The 21,127-nt window shown below is 43.9% G+C and overlaps 1 protein-coding gene across 1 annotated transcript in view; it reads left to right on the top strand.

Moving 5' to 3' along the window:
* The first annotated feature begins 402 nt into the window (after positions 1-402).
* Positions 403-21,127, top strand: part of MBOAT1 (membrane bound O-acyltransferase domain containing 1) — a 92,376-nt gene continuing 71,651 nt past the window's right edge. The window contains exon 1 of the mRNA XM_001496844.6: positions 403-908. Coding sequence (XP_001496894.2) covers positions 552-908 — 357 coding nt within the window. The 5' untranslated portion in view covers positions 403-551. The remainder of the gene's footprint in view (positions 909-21,127) is intronic.

Here is a 21,127-nt window from a genome sequence, read left to right as displayed (position 1 = left end):
AGTCCTCCGTAGCTGCTTGTATGACACAGAGCGTGTCAGATCAGGGTGTAGGAAACCGTGTCTTGCCTAGAGGAACGTAAAGAGAGAGAGGGAGTCTGGGGCGCTGGCTAGCAGCACCGGGGGCTCCTCGGGCTTCCAGCGGCTGGTAGATTAACCCTTTGCGGCAAGGACTCCGAAGGAAAAAGCGTGAAAGGAAAGCGCAGGAAATTTTAGCCAGCACGGGGACAGGGAGGGGGGTGCCGCGATTGCGGGGAACCAAAACAGGGTGGGGCGGGGTGCTCTTTAGTGAAAAGCGCCCGCCTGGGTGACACGGGTGGCGGTCGTTTCGTGCGGCGGGGACACAGGACGGCAAGCTCGGGAGAAGGAGAAGAGAGGCGCCTCCCTCCGCCCGGGGCTGCGCGCCACCATCCGCAGGGCGAGGCGGCCGCGCCCGCTGGCGTTGCCTTCCCTCTCCAGGTCCGGGCTGGGCGGGCCGGGTGGCGCTCGGGGGCCGGGCTCCGCGTCGCCCCTTTTCCTCCCTCCCTCCCTCGTCGTCCCCGGCGGCTGGGCCAATGAGCGCCGAGAGGAGGGGAGCGGGAAGCGCAGCGCGCTGGGCCGCGGCCCTCCCACGGCACCCGTGGCCGCAGCGCCAACGCCAAGTTTGCGCCCCGAGAGTTTGCAACCGTTCGCGTTCCCCGGCCTCGCCGCTCGGTCCGGGCGAGCGAGGCGGCCGCGCGCATCTTGGGGCAGCCACCCACGGGCACTCGGTTCGGAGGGCACCGAGCGGGGCGGCGCGGGCTGGAGCCGGGGCGGCCGCCTCCCGAAGATGCAGGATGGCAGCAGCGCCGCCGTCCAGCCTCTCCTACCGCACCACGGGCTCCACCTGTCTGCACCCGCTCAGCGAGCTCCTGGGCATCCCGCTGGACCAGGTAGGGAACTGCTGGCGGCCTGGCCGCGGCCGGGCGTGAGCGCTGGAACCCCCCTCCCCAGGCGATGCGGGCGGAAAGCCTGGGGGAAATGTTATCTACCTCCGTCCTCCACCCCTGTAGCCTATTTTACTGCTACAAACTAGAGTAAAAGGTGGAACTTTTTTTTTTTTTTTTGAGTTGATGTTTTTCTCCTGTAACTGAAAAAAATTGGTATACCCTGCATGGCAGGTTCGAATGAACTTTTTTTTCTTTCTTTCTTTTTCTTTTCTTCTTCTTCTTCTTTTTTTATTTAAAGTTTTGGGTTACCTTGTTTTCTGTAACCAAGTTCTAAAGAATTCTGATAAATGAATCAACTGTCTCTTCCATCAGTGTAGTGAAGTCTTTGTTATTTTCAGTTTAGATGACCCTACTTAAAAAATAAGCCTGATTAATCTGTAGGCTATAGCTTTTGAATGAGAGACGTGGATTTTAGATTCCAGCACTGAGACTTGTCAAATCACGGTGACGGTTATTTTATACCATGTGTGATGTCCATTTGAAAGGGCGGAGGGACACGGGACACTATGGTTTTCCGAGGGCCTTAGTTTATTCAGTCAGTTTATCCTTGAGGGTCCAGGCTTCTGAATAGGACAGGTTAATGGGAGAAGAGGAGTTCTGTCTAGGAGTTGTCTGCTACCATTAACATGGAAAATGGCGACAACAGTAAGGCCAGGTGAGAAATTGTCCTGAGGGTTGAGGCTGTCTTCACTCATTTTCTTGTCTCATTGCATGCTGCAGGCTCGATCTGCCATGTATTTCTTAGTGAGTCAATAAACACGTGTTGATTTAAATGGAACTGGGTAGAGCATGCTGGAGGAGGGCCTGATGGTTTCATGCTGAGTTTTTGCCCAGTTTTCTTCCCCTGCCTCTCACTAAGTGATCTTTCTTTAAATGCTTCTTTTCTTCAAACAAGAGCATACCTGCTGCCCTTTCCACTCACATTCCTTCAGCAATGAGGAAGTGAGACCTGGACGTCTGCCTTACTCACATACTGTTTACTGAGCCACCCTTCTACCTGGCACCCTCTGAGGATATCATTTGTAATTCCACCTAGTCTGACCATTGCCTTCTCATCAGTTGCAAAATCCAGAAAGTCAGGTAATTGGGAGAGGTATCAGATGCTAACTCGTGCTTTTGTAAATTACTCTTCAGTTTGCAGTGAGGATGGGAGAGACCCCAGGACCTAGGCAAAGGCAGAAATATTAGCAAATTCTTTAGCCCTGAAACTAACTCATAGCTGAATTTCCTTAGGGGAGTTTGTTTTGTACTTACCCCTCCGCCCCCTTCAGAATTTATTTTAATTGCTTTTTCTGTTTTAAGCTATTCTGCACAGCTAGAGAGAGGAATCCAGGGAGGTTTTTTTGTATGGAAAGAGGTAGATAGTTAAGGGACCCTGGTGAGTTATGGTGCTAGCCTCATGTTATTAGGCGCTTTTTGACTGCATCCACCCCATCCCCAATCTCCTGGATTTCTGTCAAAGGAGCTCTGTCTTTAACTTACAAAAAAGAGCAAAGAGGCTTAGGGATGTTTAAGGCTGGGTGGGAGTGATTTCTGGGATGAACTGAAGGAAAAATGTGGGCGATGGGCAAGGAAGGAGACCTGTGATCTCTTAGGTCTTAGGACAGCTCCACCGCTCTTGCTCTCCAGCAGGGTCAAATCTGAGTGACTCTTGGTGGAAGAAGCACTTGTAGGGCAATGCCCCAGCCAGCTTATTTTAGGCCCAGGGAAAAGTCCCAAACCATAAATAATGTGGTTTGAGGCTAAATTGTGGCTTGAGAGTTTGGAAGCTTGATGTGTTTTTCTCCTTCACACTTTCAAGGGCTTTTTAAGGTCTTAGATGTCAGGCTGACTTGGGTGTCATTCCTGCTCTACCAGCAAACTTCCTTTGTGACCACTTCTGTGACCGCTGGCTGGCACTCTACCCTCTCTGGGCCTCACGTCCTCATGTGTAAAAAGGGAGATAGCAATAAGAACTGCACATTGGAGTTGAGAAATGTGTATAGATCTCAGATGCCCTACATCAGGAAGGTCCATCTATCAGACAGAGTCCTGTCAGGAAACAGAATTTAACTCATTGGCTCATTGGGTTACAATGAGGAAACTTGAAAGAACTACTTTGAGGTATGTGTGCAGCATTAAGGTGGACACTGGCAAAGATGTTCAGGTACCAAGATCTGGGTGCTGAAGGGGAAAGAGGAGGAAGTCTTGTTGCCATTGTCCACTGAGACCTGCCCCCACCTCCTGCCACCTCAACCCTTCTCCTTACCCCACAGCCCTCCATCTCTTGCCACTGCCCCCCAGTGGTCAGACCCCACCCAAGGCTCGCTGGCTTGGGGTGCCTAGGTGATGCGGTCTGCGGGGCCTCCTCCCGGGGCACAGGCCATGGAAGAGAAAGGTAGAGCCAGACCTAGAGGACGATCCAAGGATAAGAGCAGAGTCCTTGATGAATGCTTGCTGCTGTCCCATTGAAAAGTGACTTTTTATTGGCCTGCGTTATGCTAAAAATTATAAAACATGTACTTCAGGTTACCCAAATAGTTCTTCATATGCTACTTAAGGCCACTGAATCTTTTTCCCACTGATTTTACATTTCACACTTAGATTCATAATTTCTGAATTGACTGCACTTCTGAGAATGACTTTGGATCCTGGGCGTCCCCATGTCAAGAAGTTTATTATTTGCAAAAAACTGAAATATCCTTTGAGCACTGTACTTCATGAGTGAAGAACTCTTTCATTATTTTTCATTTGATTCTTCCATTTATCTGTTCTGTCAACTCCTGGGGGAAGCCTGGGTGCAGTTGTGACTATTCTGAGGAAAAGTCTATTATTTGAGTTTCCAGGGACTTTTACTAGTCTGACATCCTAAAGATGTTCAATGTAAAATTTAATTAGAAACAAATAGAGCACAGCAATTCAGATGCAGAATATAGGAAATGGAGGATGACTTAGGGGCCTCCACAAGTGTCTCACAGATGAGTTTGTTGAGAGTTGTGTTTCTAAAATAGTGAGTCCCTGTCTGTCTAGCAAATATGGAGCTCTGGCTGTTACTAGGATTATTCAGAAATAAAGTTTCACTTACCCAGGACAAGTTAGGGAAGAACTTTTCTTTCCCATTTAGGGGGAATCAAGGAACGGAGGCTGAGTGTTTTATTTTTTGTTTAAATCGCCTGCTCATGCTGTCTCCACTTTGTTTTGGTTGTGGAGTGTGACAGGATCTGTCTTTAAACTAACCATAGCCTTCCAAGTGTGCAAGATTGACTCAGCTACCAGGATGGATGCAATTATGTTGACATTATTAATTTGTGTGGTGCACGGTCCTGTCCTACGAGCTGTGAAAGCTCAGAAAGAAACTGTTTTCTGACTTTAAGGAATTTACAGTTTGGTTGTGGGGCACTCTGAATACCAAGGCTATTTTTACCCACTGCCACCCCCAAATTTTTTGTGTGTTTGCATAAAGTATCAACTCAGTGTTAAATTACGATTCTTTGTCTGGGTTCCTTTCTTTTTTCCCCCTCTAATTTAATCAGCAAAAAAAGGGACAAGGGAAAAATAGATCAGGAATTAAGAATCCAGGAAATGGGGCCGGCCCGGTGCCACAGTGGGTAAGTGAGCACATTCTGCTTCTTCGGCACCCCGGGGTTTGCGGGTTCGGGTCCTGGGTGCAGACATGGCACCACTTATCAAGCCAGGCTGTGGTAGGCGTTCCACGTATAAAGTAGAGGAAGATGGGCATGGATGTTAGCTCAGGGCCAGTCTTCCTCAGCAAAAAGAGGAGGATTGGCAGCAGATGTTGGCTCAGGGCTAATCTTCCTCAAAAAAAAAAAAAAGAATCTAGGAAATGATTCTGAGATTAAAGCAGCAAAGATTTAGGACTATTAACATAAGCTTGTGTTAGAATTTAAAAGGCTAGATGAATGAAGACCAGCTCTAAAGACCTGATGCTCTCCACTAATGGTGGTACCAGCAGTGCGTTTCGATTATTCCTCTGGGCCCTCTGACCACAAGGTGTCTTTACCTGCCTGGAGCTTTCAGTTGTCTGGTTGGTTCCTTTGGTTATTCTTGGAAAGGCCAACCTTCATTTCTCTTCTTATCTGAGTCTTGCCCTTTGTTGAAAGCTCAGCTCACATTCCACAGTCTTATGTATTATTAAATCAATTGATTATTAAATCAATTAAATATTTATTTAATGCTGTTAGTGCCAGCTCCCTGGCCAGGTGATAGAAACAGAAGGATGAAAAAAATCAAGGTCCCCATCCTGGAAGAGCTTATAGACCAGTAGAGGAGACAAAAGATCCATGTAAGTATAGAAGGGCCATACACTCACAGACCTGTGTAGGCGCTTGTAGAGGTTTGTAGATGGTGCCTGCTGGAACAGAGAAGGGAAAGCCACAGCGCACGTTGGACTCCTGTAAATTTACTGTGTACCTTTGACATGGTTTACACTTGACATTTAGTAAATGTTACCGTATATTGTTAGTTACCTTGCTGGATTTATATGCTGAATTTCAAAGTAATTTATTTATTTATTTTGAGATTTTATTTTTCCTTTTTCTCCCCAAGAGCCCCGGTACATAGTTGTGTATTTTTAGTTGTGGGTCCTTCCAGTTGTGACATGTGGGTAGCCGCCCAAGCATGGCTTGATGAGAGGTGCTATGTCTGTGCACAGGATTCGAACTGGTGAAACCCCGGGCTGCCGAAGTGGAGCACCCGAACCTAACCACTCGGCCATGGGGCCTGCCCCCTCAAACTAATTTGGAGTTTTCTTGAGGTCGAGGTTTTATCCCTCCTTGTATTCCAAGGAAGAAGTAGGTGCTCACTAAATATTTTAGGCATCCCTGGTGGTCTAGTGGTTAAGACTGTGCTCTCACCACTGCGGCCCCGGTTCATTTCCTGGTCAGGGAACCATACCACCCGTCTGTCGCTTGTCATACTGTGTTGGCTGCATGTTGCTGTGACGCTGAAAGCGATGTCTCTGGTATTTCACATACCAGCAGGGTCGCCCATAGTGGACAGGTTTCAGTGGAGCTTCCAGACTAAGACAAACTAGGAAGAAGGACCTGGCCACCCACTTCTGAAAAAATTGGTCATGAAAACCCTATGAATAGCAGCGGAGCATGGTCTGATACGGCCCAGAAGGTGAGAGGATGGCGCAAAAAGAGCAGGGGTTAGCTCTGCTGAACTCAGGGCCTCTAGGAGTCAGGATCAACTCGATTGCACTAACAACAATAAATGGTTATCATTAGTAACACTATATGCCAATGTTAAGGATATATATTATCAAATTTCAATATATAGAATCTGGTTTTTAAAGTGGACAGTAGATTGACCTTTGTGGGAGAAAGGGTCCATGTAATTTCCCGCTCATTGCTGCCTCCAGACCATACCCTTGGGTTTCTGCCTTGAACAGTCTGCTCTTCACGTTGCGGCTTTCCAGTTTACACCAGCTTAGGATGCTTATGACAGGCCACAGAACATCAGTCTGCAGAGAGCCACTTTATTTTTCTTTTTTGGCCTCAGTAGTTCCTGCAAAGTCAGGTCTCCTCTCTCCATTTAATTCCCCTTTCACTGTCTGATAATGAAAATGATTAACCTGCAGGAGGAAAATAATGTGGTTAGACCACAAACAACAAGTATTGAGTTTCTGCTGTGTTCCGGGAAAATTCCTGGGGCTGTGCTAGGCTGTGATGATTCAAACATGAATAATATAGGGCTCTTCCTCAAAAAGCTCATTGTTGGGTAGGAGACGCACATGTCAACCGGTGTGGCTCATGTCTAGGACCTGGACCAGCAGCATCAGTCCCGAAACTTGTTAGAAATGTCTGTCCTCTGCCTGGTGCCTCTATCTGCTGCTCTGGGGCCAGGCCCAGCCGTGGGGGATTTAGTGAGCCCTCCAGGTGGTGCTGATGCTCCCCAAAATTTGAACTCCCCTGCTGCACACAGATAATTGGGATACAAATTAATCAAGGACAGTGGGGGGGGCTGAGTGGTGGTTGCCAGAGAACTTCTCACAGGTGAGGAGGAACAAGAGTTGGGTCTTAAAGGGTGAAGAAGGCTTTGTCATGCAGAGTGGGTGGAAAGAACATGGAGGACAGAGGTGCGGAGGTGTGAAATTATGTGGTTCATTCAAGGAACTGAGTGTCCACTGAAGTGCCTGGTGGGCTGCACTTGTGTGGGCTGCTGGACTCCAGGTGGGAGAAATAAGCATGGGCCACATCACAAGGAAGCTGAAAGGCTCTGTTGAGGGGTTGGCACTTCATCCTGCAGATCAGGACTCTCAAACTTTTTCTATAATTGGCTAGACAGTAAATACTTCCCACTTTGCAGGCCATACAGTCTTTGCTACAACTGCTCAACTCTGCCACTGTAGCAGGAAAGCAGCTGTAGACAATATGTAAACAATTCGGCATGGCTGTATTCTCATGAAACTTTATTTATGGATACTGAAATTTGAATTTCATATAATTTTCATGTTCTGTGAAATTTTCTTTTCTTGATATTTTTTCAGTCGTATTACAATGTAAAACACATTTTTAGCCTGCAGGCCACACAAAAACAGGCAGGGGGCTGGATTTGGCCCAAGGGCCCAAGCCCCTGGGATAGACTAATATTCTTCAAAATTTGGTGTGTGGACCATCAAGAGAATCTCTTGCCACGCCTGTTTCTGGGATCTGGCCGAGACCTAGTGAATCTGAATATCAGGGTGGAGGGGTCCCCGGCTGATTCTTATGCCAACTGAAGCTTAGAGCCACTGCTGCCATCAAAGGGAAGGCATTGAAAGGATTAAGTTGTGAAGGGATTTTCGTTTTGTGAGGTGATGCAGACGGTCACGGCTGAAGGATGCAGGGATGCAGGAGGAGCAGAGGATGAGTGAAGGTTTAGGGTAGGCTTTATGGGGGAGTGGAGAAAGAGCTGACAAGGATCAGTTTACTGGGTTGCTGAGTATACTCAACCCACTGAAAACCAAACATTTTAGAGGGATGACTTTGTGCCAATATGTGATGTTTCTCTTTCAACAGCTCCTTCTAGGAACAAAAGTAAAACAGACAGCTGGACCTTTGCAGAGAAGGTTGTTGGAGGGCTAAGAAGGAAGTGTGTTGAAAGATGCTGACAAGTAGTTGGAAGTGATGAAAGTGAAAAGGGAGTATCTAGAGCTGGGAGGGACTCTGAGGAGCAGGTGCAGAGGAAGTGAGAGAGCTGGAGGCTGGGATGTTAGAGTGGAAGATTCCTCATGAAGCTTTCCTGGATGATGAAAGTCAGGGTGCAGACACGGGAATAGGGGTGAAGGTCAGTTCGGTTTAGCAAGCCAAGGGACTGGGGCATTTGATGGATTGTCCTCCTAAACACTGAAGCTGCCCAGGTTGACTGGGGATATGAGGAGCAGCAAAAGACTGTGGTAGCTAAGCTTTCTAGGAATGTGGAGGTTGGTGGAGTCTGACAGAGTGAAGAAGGACCAGAAAGGGTATGACCCGCTCTGCTATCTGGCACTCAGCCAGCTGCTCTGCAGGCAGCATCTCATTTACTGTTTGGAGTCTGGGTGGAGTCTGGAGGGAGGAAAGGTTTCGTGTAAGGATGGTGGAAGAAAAATGGTCCAAAGCAGCAATGGGGAATCTGGAAAAGCAGTGAGTTTTTTCGCTCTATTTGCCGGTTGTAGTGGTAAAATGAGAAGCAAATGCCTGGAGGCACATAGTTCTCCAACAAGGCTAAGAGGGAAGGGAGAGAGCTGGGAAGGCTCCAGTGAGGACTTTGAGAAGGTCAGCAGTGGGAGGGAGGGAGGTCGGTGGTGGGAAGATGAGTCATGGAGCAGGGGGAAGTCAGGAGCAGCAGAGAGCTGCAAGTTGCTAAGTGGAGCTTGCATGCTGGTCATGAGGGTCGGGGGTGAGAGGGACGGTTCTAGGCAGGTAGAGGTGCCTGCACGGGTCCTAGAGTCCTGATAAGGGCGTGGCCAGTGACTGACCCTGAGCATTTTGGTCTTTCTTGGAGCTGCACATGAATGTAATAGAAAGTTCCTTTGTGGGTCTGAAGAGATTGCGGTTGGGAGGTGGAAGGTGGCTCGCAGAAACATCAAAGGATGAGCTGTATTGAGGGCCTACTGTGAGGTATAATCCTCGAATTCCAAAGAATTGAGAGGACAAGGCTGGGAGAGTTGGGGACGTCCCTTAGTGCAGCCCTGTGGGAGTCTGTGCGCGTACAGAGCAGGAGGATGAGCAGTCTCCATTCTAGGGGACCCTGGGTGAGTCCAGGATGTGGGCTGGCCTGGCTGGAAAGTGCTGGCTGGTGTCACAATCTGGTGGCTTGATTTGACAGTAATTGGAGGGAGGTCAGAGAGAGTGCAGGCGTGGCCATATACTTCCTGGCATTTCAAGCAGAGGCCTAGTGGATCCTTGAGCTTGTTGCTGTTGTGGAACAAGAGGTGGTTCTTCACACGTGGGCTCACTTTGCCCGTCTGGCTTAATGACACCAACGACTCCGTATATTCAATGCTTATGCTATCAGGCCTCAGCCTCCTGCTCTGTGTACATTATCTTGTTTAATTGGCAGCACTAAAAGTTAAACCCCAAATTTCAAGTTAAGAAAGAGGCTGGGGGCCGGCCGTGGTCGAGTGGTTAAGTTCCTGTGCTCTGCTTTGGTGGCCCGGGGTTTCACCAGTTTGGATCCTGGGTGCGGACCTAGCACTGCTCATCAAGCCACGCTGAGGTGGTGTCACATGGCAGAAATAGAAGGACCTACAACTAGAATATACAGCTATGTACTGGGGGGCTTTGGGAGAAGAAGAAGAAGGAAAAAAAAGAAAAACAGAGGAAGATTGAGCAACAGATCTTAGCTCTGGGCCAATCTTAAAAAAAAAAAGGGAAAGAAAGAGGCCTCCCAGGCTTAGGTAACTGCCTGAAACCCTGAGGCTGGGAAGGGGCAGAGGCAGGCTGGAGTTCAGGACTATCTCTGTAGGCCTTGCTCCTGGTCACTGCACTGCGTCCCAGCCACCATTTCCTGTGCACTGTACTGTCATCACGGTGGACTATTTATTTCCTTCACCTCAAATACTTCCGCTCACGCTCTTGCTTCTCCCTGAGTCCTCATTGTGGTCCTCATTTCCTTTTTTACCTCCTCGTCTCTGTACCCCTGGCCTTGTTGTCTCCTCTCCACTTGGGGAGCCCCCTCCTGCTCCCCTAGTGCCAGATGGATCCCTTCTTTTTCTTTGTTTCTGCTGAGCATTCTCTTCATACCGCATTGTGCCTCTTACCTTATGTCTTAGATACTTATTGGTCTTTCTGCCCTGCCTGACTCTGAGAGGCTTCTTTCAATACTGACTTATTGAGTGCCGGATGCCAAACATTAGGCTAGAATGGGGACACAGATTAATTAGAGTCTGTGCCTTCTAGAGACAAACCTATAAGCACTTGGTAAACTACTATATTACTGTAAACCCTTGTAAGACAGTGTTCACGATGCTCCAGGAGATGGGTGCACGCGCCGTTGCCTGAGGACACGGGGCCTCAGCACCCCTGGGTGAGGGGACGGACTTTGTGGGAACTGCTGCTTTAGGAGGAGAAGGGGAGTGTGCTAGGTGAGGCCAGGTGGGATAGGCAGAATATTCCGGGAAGAGGAAGCTGTTCGAGCAAAGGTATTGAGACTCGAGAAAAAAATGAACCTTCTTTGTGGGCAGTGATGGTGAATGAGTCTTAGTCATCTTGGTAGGCTTCCTACAAAATAGGAACTAAACAAGCGATGGTGCGTTGAAATGGAATTTTATTTACATTCTTGCATTGGAATGAAGGACTAAATTAAGATAAAATTGGGAGCCAGTTCTTTTTACCGACTAGTCAGGTCTGTTTATTGTTTGGAACCAGCCTTTCAGATTGAATAGGCCTAGTTTCTGATTTGAAATTTAATTAATGGCCCAATTGATGATAGTTCAATGTTAATCTTGGGTTGTTTAAATATAAAATACTCCGTTCCCATTTGCATTTTGTGGAGTTGATGTATACATCACATGCAATTATAAATGCACATTTTAATATTTTTTGTACCAGTTGTCTCAGGTTTGTGTGAACAACATGTAGAACTTTCCTTGTAGCTGTCTAAAGTCAAGTTACACATATAAAAGCTACCACATACCCAGTGCTCCCAAGTGTTCTGCAAGCATGGCCTCCGAATTACATTTATAAAGAAAATTTTTGTGAGAAGTTTATATCTAAGGAGATAAAATCTGGAAATATCTTTTGTGGCAGCAACTTGTGAAAAGAATTCAGTGTGTGTAATTTAATAACAGTGTTTGGTTGTGTGCCTTCTAGAGCTTTCTATTTTAAGTCAGTCAACCCTTTCAGTAAACAAGATAAATGGAAAACTCGCTGCAGTCTTATTAATGACAATTTCTAGTAGTTTTACCAGGATAACACAAGCATAGAATGTTGTGAGTGGGAAAAGTAACTTCAAATGGTTTATATTGGTTAAAAATGTGTTTTATTATAAGACTGCTGTCCCTCTGGGCTTAAGAATCACAGCCTTCTGCCACAAGATGAACTCGTTAAGCCATTTGTAATGTGTTTTTTAGGTGTCCAAAAAATATGCGCTTGGTGAATCATTTACCAACTTCCCTGTAATAGTAGGGCTCTGCTTATAACTTTTTAAAGTTATCAGTGGTTAATCTTCTTTTATGCATTAGTAATATCGACCTGATTTGAAGTACGGTTTTGGAAGTCAGCAGCATTAACGTGGTTTCAAGTGTTGAAGATTTCTGGGGATTTCCCAACCGTGATAGCATTACAGATAGTCCATTCTCAGGTTTATTTCCCAAAACAACAACACAGAGCTCAGGTTCTGGTCTTATCTGATAAACAGCAGGGGCCTGTTGGAAAAGTTTTGTTCAGATGATTCTAAATTCTTATTTCAAACAAGTAATTAAAATAAAAAAGACTGTGTTTTGTTCCCTCCACTCCCCTCACTTTTGTCTCATTCATCGTTCTGTAGCTCTAATTTGAAACAGAGGCAGCAAAGGTGTACAGCAGAAGCTTGCTAAGGCCTAGAGGAAATTGCTAAATTCGGAAGTCATTTTGTGAAATTTCTTGAAGTGGTTCAGCTATGAGTGTCACTGCGTTGAGACTTCTTTGTGACCAAGACTTTATTTTTTTCCTAGCACTTTTTTTGGGCTCTGTCTTTGTTTTTATCTTGTCTTATTTATTTTAAATTTTGTGTATTTATTTATCAATTTTGTTTAAAATTTTTTGTTTTAAATAAGTTAAATTTTTTGTTTTTCTTTTGTATAAATACAGTTTTAAAAATTAGTTTTCTGACTAGGTAGCTTATATATTTAGCATCAAAATCAGAAGGCAGATTAGTCATCCTCCCCTGTGCCCGCCCCAGGGTTGCAGCTGCCCAGATCACCTCCCCGCTGGCAGCCAATGGCATCTGCCTATGCATACATGTGCACAGAATCTTTCTATTTTCTGACACAAGCGATAGTGTGCAGTTACTCCACTCCTTGCTTTTTACTTTTTTTTTAACTTAACAGTGTCTCGTAGGGATTGATTCATATCTGCATATACAAAGCTCTTATGACATTTGACTTCCTTTCTCCCTTTTCTGAGAGTTCTGTTTCTGTGCTTCCAGAAACTGCCTTGTTTTGTAGCAAACGCTGAAAGTGCTGGTGTTGGTGGGTGAGGGGGCTGAGGGCTTCCCACGTCGGCACAGCCTCCTCTGTTCACATTCCCCAGGATACGGAGAGCACCGAGCACCACTTATAATGGGACACATGGGGGAAGAGCACTGAGCTTGGGAGAGGCAGAAGATTGAAGTTCGTTTCCAGTTTCCTCTTGGATGGAGAGAAGCACACTCTCGACTTAGGCATGAAGACATCAAAGATGCCCGCATCCATTGAGCTTCAGGGCTGCAAATGGCTCTGCCTCTAGCCTGGTGACAGAGCGCTTCTCCAGAATTCTGGGTATCCCCATCTGCTGGAAATGATGCTCAGTAGGCCCTCTTCAGCTCTAAAATTTTGTGATTCCAAGATCTTCAACAGTAGCAAGGAAGGCTTGGTTTTAGATTGTAAAGAAATACTTCTTGGGGGTAAACCCCACAAACCAAGACTGTTTTTCTTTTTACTTTTTAGTGGATGTCGCTAAAAGGATTGTACTTGTTTATTTTACTTTCTTATTTCTCTAAATGAAATGTGTGCTTTTTGATACATGTTGGCTGAAGTGAATTTACTGTCGGGGCTCTGGAATCTTCTCTCTTCTTTCACCTCCTCATTAATGTCAGAATGCCTTAGGAACTTATGTGCTTTGCTCTGAAAAAGATAATAAAGAAGAGCTTCTAGTTCTTGTCTACTAGAGATATTCAGGTGTTTTTCCCCTCTTCTCCATTCTAAAGATAATTGCCCATTTGTCTTCTTACAATAAATGTTAACTTGCCTGCAGGTTATTTAACAAAAAGGGAAGCAAATCAACATTTATATGAAATTACACTCAGAGAGCCATTTTAACAAATTGTAGAGGGAAGGACAAAAAGATTTTTTATTTTTTTAATGTATGGGGCCTAGGGGTGGCGTGTACAAAAAGGGTATGGTGAAAGACTATCTTAAACTCATTTTTGTAATCTCGGCCTTCCTGGGTTAATATTTACCTTAGTTTTATAGTTAGCTTTACTAAGTTGCAAAACGTAAGTCAACTTATGTGTTTTTTTATCTTTCTCCTGAAATATTTAGAGTGTCTTTATCTACCGGTTTTGTTATCTTATTTTAAAAGAAGGGCAAAATGAGGCTATAAACCAAAAACTATCATTTCATCAAGGTACAAGGTGGGGCTCTATTTCATCATAATAACGAACGATGACTGTGCCTATTAGCTAGTTGAAATCGCAGAGTGGATTTGAAGACAGGTAGCGGGCTGTAAAAGGGTTTAGAAATTGGTCACTTACAAGTTTTTGTCAGAGCTGGAAAACCATCTCTTGTGTACTCGGCAACTCTCAAACATTTATTAGAGTAATATGTATCTAGATTTGGTTCTCTGTTGCAACGTTTCTAGAAGAATTGGAGAAGTTAGAAGAGATCAAGAAAATTGGTCATAAGAACAGCTAGACTAAAGTTGCTAAACCAAAGGAAATGGAAGTAGCTAACATGCTCAGTCATCGTGGAGTGGCCATCAGTGAGGACCTTAAAATGCTGGTTAGGCAGCCATAGGTTGGGTGTGCCAGGGACGCGTCTTATTTCCTGAAGAAGGTCTTGAACTTGATGGCCTTGCAGACCTCCTTTGGTGTGTTATTTTATAATTAACCCTCTTTAGCTCAAGTGAAAGTATCAAGGGTCTAACCAGTATTTCAAGAAATGACTTGCACATCACTTAAGGATTGCCCTTTGCTTCCTAATAGATGGATCACATTCCTTGGTAATTTTTTTTTTTTAATATTTAATGGTGGGTTTTTTTTTTTTTTAACTGGGAAAAGTTTGCTCTGAGCTAACATCTCTTGTCAATCTTCCCCTCTCTCTTTTTTTTCCTCCCCAAAGCCCTCGTACATAGTTGTATATTTTAGTAGTAAGTCCTTCTCGTTCCTCTATGTGAGCCGCCTTCACAGCACGGCTACTGATAGACCAGTGGTGTGGTTCCACGCCCTGGAACCGAACCCTGGGCTGCTGAAGCGGAGCACGCTGAACTTTCAAAACTGAAAAATCAACATTGGTATATTAACTATTAAATAAATCCCAGCCTTTTTGAATTTCACTAATTTTTCCATGAATGTCCTCTTTCTATACCAGGATCCCATACCTTACAATTCACCCACTTAAAGTATACAATTCAGTATTTTTTAGTTTATTCACGAGGTTGTATAACCCTTGTCACCATCTAATGTTAGAACACTTTTGTCTGCCCTGAAAGAAACCCCATATCTTTAGCAGTTCCCATTTCCTCCCAAATCCCGCCTCCCACCTCTCCCCCCAGCCCCTGGCAACCACTAATCTACTTTCTCTCTCTATAAATTGGCCCATTCTAGACATTTCACATCAATGGGATCATATTATATGTGTCTTTGTGATTGGTTTTGTTCATTTTCAAGGGTCTTTGATGATTTTCACTTGGGTGCTCATGCTCTGTTGTACTTTGTCTGTGGGAATATTTTGAGACCTGGATTTAAAGCACAATCCTTTTGAGAGAAATTGAGTTTTCTTCTGCCAGGGTACCTGGGAGCACTCCTAAGCTACATTCTCTTGAAGTGCATTTCCTGCTTTAGGTTTTTTTTTGATCGTACAAGGCATGTGAACTTAGGCCTCCAAACTCTCATTCTCAGAGGAGTCTTTGTACATTTTGTCTCTCCACCCAGAGCCATATAAACATATATCCCACTCTCTCCCTCTCTGAGGAGGGCCTTTTTCCCTAGTGAGGCGTCACCTTCCAGAAGTTTAGGAGGGGTTCTGGCTTCAAGACCTGTCTTAGCTTTATGAAGTGTCTAGATCTTCTTCCCACCACTCCTTTCTCGGTCTGTTTTGTGTCTGGTGCCCAAGCTCCAAGCTACCTGGATGGGCGTATGTCCCAGGGCAAATGCCAGGGGTCCTTACATCTCTGATTTCTGCTTTCTTGTATTTCTGGCTTCTGAGGAATTTTCTTACTTTTCCACCAGCTGTGCATGAAAATGATCAAGCACATCAATCTGAACTCATGTTTAGCTTAATATAGATATAGATGGTTACTTGTAGGAATATTTATCGATATGTGTATATTCGAGGGTTAATACACACACATATATTTCCTTGCTTGATAAGCTGAGAGAGAGACTACAAGGAGTGACACTCCGTTAGCAATGAGAACACCTACACTTAGATCTTGGTTTCTAATACCATTCTCGGGCTCCTTGGAGAAATGGCTGATTCTAGGACTAGGACAGGAAATACACAAGATGAGCCTGTCGTATCTCGTAGTGGCAGAAAGTAAGAAAGTACAAAAACAGAAACAAAACCCATAATGATGAAAGTGTGTCAAATGGACATAGGAACTAACTGAAAGAGCTTCCAATGGCCAAAGCTGGAACAGTTTGAGCAGAAAAATAAAGACGTATTAGATTGTAGAAGTATAGATTAAAGAAGTATGTTATAGATCTGTAATTTATAGATTATAAAAGTATTAGATTATAAGACAAAGTATAAAATAAACATCCATGAGTTCATACTGATATAAATAAATATTTGAATAAGTAAATAAATGGGGGGAAAATAGACAAATCTTCCTACGGAGAGATTCCAAATAATTCATGTAGATGCTCCGCCCTCAAGGAGGGGGAGCATACATAACTCTCCACTCCTTAAGTATGGGTTGTGCATAGTGACTTCCTTCCAAAGAGGACAGTATGGAAAAGGAAAGAGGGTGGTGGGAGTGCAGCTTTACAGTGGAGGAACCGAGTAAGCTTGACCTCAGCCAAGTGATCAAGGTCAGCATCAATAGTGATAATTGTATCGATAGTGTGTTACCTTCTTTGTAGTCTTCCGCCCCCAAACCCATTCTCTGTCTAGTTATGGGAAAAATATCAGACAATTACCAATTGAGGGATTCTGTAAAATACCTGACCAGTATGCCTCAAAACTGTCGTGGTCATCAAAAACAAGGAAAGTTTGAGAAACTGTCATAACTAAGAGGAGTCTAAGGAGACATGACAACTAAATGTAATATGGTATCCTGGATGGGATCCTGGAACAGAAGAAGGGGTTTAGGTAAAAACTAAGGAAATCTGAATAAAGTATGGACATTAGTTAATACTAGTGTATCAACATTGGTTCATTAACTGTGACAAATGTACCATAAGATGTAAGATGCTAATAATAGGGGAAACTGGTTGTGGGCTATTAGGCAACTCTATATTATCTTTGCAATTTTTCTGTAAATCTAAAACTATTCTAAAAACTAAAGTTTATTTAAAAACTGATGCTTTTTATTTTTAATCCAGGGTCATTAATTGTACTATATCTGTGAATATCAAACTCACCATATTGGCAGAAAAGGATGTTGAGACCTGTATGTTTTTAGATAATTTTCTAGTCAGAAGAATGTTATGAAAATATGCAGTTAGTGCTTTAGATTTATTGTTCGCTTTAAAGTTATATTTATTAAAATTTTTGCATTCATCTGTGTCACACCTCAGGCTCCTCATCATGTAATTTTCATGAATGAATCGTTGTTTAATAAGATAAATATTTCTCTCCCTGTAACATCAAACAACAGAGCCACCTCCAAACAAACTTCCCATGTGTTTACCATTGCTCACTGAGATATTTCCTCATTAAATTTTGACTCCGGAAATGCTATTCTGCCTCTCAGTTCTTCATTCAACAGAACCGTTCCAAGTGCATATTGTTTAAGCCACAGGAATCCATGCAAAAATCTGCTCATAAGGAATGATAGAGTGCTAGCTGTATAGAAGTAGACCAGATTTCAGACCCAGGCTGTGAAATTACCATTTGGGTTTCCTTCTGAGCTCTGACCCGTGAACTCACCTTGTTCTAAGGTAGTAGGGAGAATGCTGGAATAGGACTATGAAGAGCTGGGGTGTAGGCCTAGAGCCAGTATTTATTAGACATGTGACCTTGGACAAGCCATTAAACTTTCTAAGCCTGATTCTTTATTTGTAAAATGAGTTAATAATAACTACATTAAGGGGTTGTTGTGAATATCAAATGAGGCAGGTGATCCTTGGGGAAGGTTTTGGTAAACTCTTTAGTAAAGATAGGGATATTGTTTGTTATTACTTCCTCATTGGCAGCCCCATCACATTTTTGAAGCCAGTAGGGAAAAAGACTTCGTTATTATAGCACTGAACTTAATAAATACACATTTATTGTTTATTTAATTAAGTTTAATTACACATGTATTAATGTCTTACAGGAGTTTACTTTCTAATGGTCTAAGTTGGACAACTGTCTTACTCCACTGAAATGTCTTGGGTTTAAGTATGTTCTTGGGATTACCTTAAGGAATGGACAGGATGCCTGGGCAGTGAGGTGGGTGTGGGTGGTCGGAGGGGAAGTTGGGTTTCAGTTAGTATCTGGTGAAGAGGAAGAAAATACTCAACTCAGGGGAAGGGAGGGGATGAAGAGACTTAAGATACTTCAAGGCAGAAAAAGATGGGGCAGAGGAAGGCAATAAGTAAAGGCGTGGGTGACAGACGGAAAGAAAACTTTTTTTGACTGTGGTGAAACGGGAGGGTAGAAATCTGAGCTGAAATGCAGGTAAGTTTAGTGCGCCCAGGAAGTATGCAAGAACCCTGCAAAGGAATGGCTCTTCCTATTAGTTAAACATTACTTCTTATTAACTGAAATGCTGGGGTTGTTAGTTGGGGTGTGTTTATGGCCCCCTGAGTGGCTTTTCCGGTGGGAATATTTAAAAAAATTGTCTTTTAAAACAGACACTGAGGCACTTTTTTTTTTTTTTTTTTTACTCATCAGCCAGTTGGATATGTAAAACTTGACTTCTTTCTATGTCTTCCATTGAAAAGAAATATACAGCTTAATTCCTGAGGAGGTATGGGCCATAGGTATATTTATTCTATCACATGGCATTATTTCTACCTTCAACTTCTGGTCATAATGCTAATTGAGCTATAAATGAAACTTTTTACTATGAGTGCTACCTATATACTGTACTAAACACTCCGCGTGAATTATCTCATCTAAGTCACACAACAGCACTGAGTAGTAAGTGACCTATGAAAGATCCCATGTCTGGTCAGCGGTACAGCCAGGATTCAGGCCCAGGAAGTTTGGGTTCTAACCCTGGACTCTTATCCCTCTTCTATTTTATGCCTGTGGTCATCAGGTGCAGCCTCAAAGCAAGGATGATTCAGAGAATATTTGGGTAAATCTGGGAATGAACCAGAATACAAAGCAGTTTTGCACCTGCTGTGTTTGGCTTGTCAAATGTGGAAAAGTGATCCAGGGGACTTGTTTTGCTTTCCTGTCCATAGCAGCTGATCCTTTGGAAGGGCAGGTGGCCATTGTAGTTCACTCTGTACTGGTCAAGTCACAATTCTCCTAGGTGTTTAGTGCTGGGTGTCAGCTTTTAAGAGGGACATTGGCAAACTGAGGTATAGCTGAAGGAAGGCAAGCAGCAAAGTGTGTGGCCTTGAACCTAGTTCATTCATATAAGGAGGGATTGCTGAAGGAAGAGGAGGTGTTAAACTTGAAGAAGAAAAGCCTTAGAGATGATATGATAGCAGTTTTCAGATACTTGAAGAGTCTAATTATGCTCTATCCTCAGCAGAATTAAACTCAAGGGACAGAAACTTTAGGGAAGTGGGTTTCAGTTCATCATAAAGTTACTTATTAATGAGAGTTGTGTAGATAAAAGAATTGATGGCCATGGGAGTTCAAGAGTCCCCCACCCCTGGTGGAATTCAGGCAGAGGCTGTAAGGTGATGATTCCCATTGTCAGGAACATCCCTGTTCCTTACCTGTTTGCCCTGAGTTCTATTCCGTATCCAGCTGCCAGTCCACAGTGATTCTTGTTTTAGTATTAATTGACAAATAAGTCGGTGGTTTAAGGAGTGACCTTTCTCAGTGGGCATTTAAAGACAAAAAGATGTCTGTTAAGCCATGGAGGAGTGCAGTTATGTGCTGCATAACGACGTTTCAGTCAACGATGAACCTCATGTACAACTGTGGTCCCATAAGATTAGTACCATCCAGCCTAGGTGTGTAGAAGGCTATACTATCTAGGTTTGTGTAAGTACGCTGTATGATGTTCGCACAATGACAAAATTGCCTAACCATCGATGCACTTCTTAGAGTGTATCCCTGTCGTTAAGCAATGCACGACTGTAGGTAGATTAAATCATGGTATATTCAAGCTATGGAATCATATACAAGGATTAAAGAAAATGAGGTGAGATTGAAAGATGTGCATCATATTGTTTAAAAAGAGCAAATTGCAGAACAGTTTGTGTATTGTGATCCTATTCCCATTTAAATTAAAAAGAATCAAAATGCTCTATCTCTCTATCTAGTTCTGGAATCAAACTTAGTCAGCAAAGTGTAGATAGTGGTGACAGTGATCCTGACCCTCTTAACAATCACCCAGATTACTGGGGAGGGTGAAGGAAGCTTTTACTTTTTAACTTTTACATCTTCATATTTTTTAAACAAACATGGTATTTTGGTACTTAAAACCTTAAAAAGACCCAAAGGAATGAAGTAATTGTGTAAAATATCAGACGGTGTGGTGGTTATTTTGGGGGTCTCCCAGTCATATAGCCAATAAGGTTGCAGAGGCAGGTATAAGAAGAAGAAGATAGAGTTGTTACAAACTTGGAGTCCTGAACATCCTGGTGAACGGGACTACTTTTTACAAGAACGAGGAAAGTTGAAATAGAGGTTGACTAAAGGGGTGAGTTAATGACTTCTGCTTGAGCCATGTTGAGATGAGAGCAGGATTTCAAAAAAAAAAAAAAATGCCCTGGAGGCAGTGTGAAATGTGAAAGATCAGAGTTGGAGATTTGGAAATCATTGGCATCTGAGGACAAGGGTGGATGAAACCAGGTAATGGAATGAAGTCACTGAGAAAGGAGATGAGCTGATACTACAGCAGAGACTCACCTTGGCGAACACTCCTGGTTAAGCACAAGTGGAGGAGCTCAGAGAGAGGGCAGCATCAGAAAGGTCATTTGGACCAGTAGCGTGGAAATGGGGGAGGAAGGAGAGGGGCCCTCAAGGGAGGTAGAGGGTTCAATTTTTTGAGAAAAAGTTGCTGAGGATGGCGGAGAAGGCAGTTTTAGGCAAGTGGCAAAGAAGGCAGACTACAGTGTTTAGGAGGGAATGAGGTGGGAGGAAATGGACTTATGAGTAGATGGCTCATAAGAGAAATCTGATGGTTTCAAAGACGCGAGACAAGAGACAATGGCGGGAAGGGCCAAGGGGAGTTTTGGGTTTGTTTTGAAAGATAGCAGGGAGTTGTCCATATTTGAGGACAGAAGACAGAGGTGAAAAAATCACAAAACCTGTGGAGAAGAAGCCGACAGAGACTTGTTGGTGCAGAGTGGGTTAAATGTGAGAGGAGATGGGATCCAGAACTTGATCAACTGAGGACAACCTCTCCACCAGGAAGGATAAGAGTAGACCTGAATCACTTCAAGGTGGAGATAGGAGGAAGTGTGGAGTGCTCCTACTGAATAGCCTTCACTTTGGTTTTTCATTCATCTGAAGAATGCCTGGG

This window comes from Equus caballus, chromosome 20 (assembly GCF_041296265.1).
Source record: "Equus caballus isolate H_3958 breed thoroughbred chromosome 20, TB-T2T, whole genome shotgun sequence".
Taxonomy (NCBI): domain Eukaryota; kingdom Metazoa; phylum Chordata; class Mammalia; order Perissodactyla; family Equidae; genus Equus; species Equus caballus.
The sequence above is the reverse complement of the archived record's forward strand: the minus strand, read 5'-3'. Positions and strand labels throughout refer to the sequence as shown.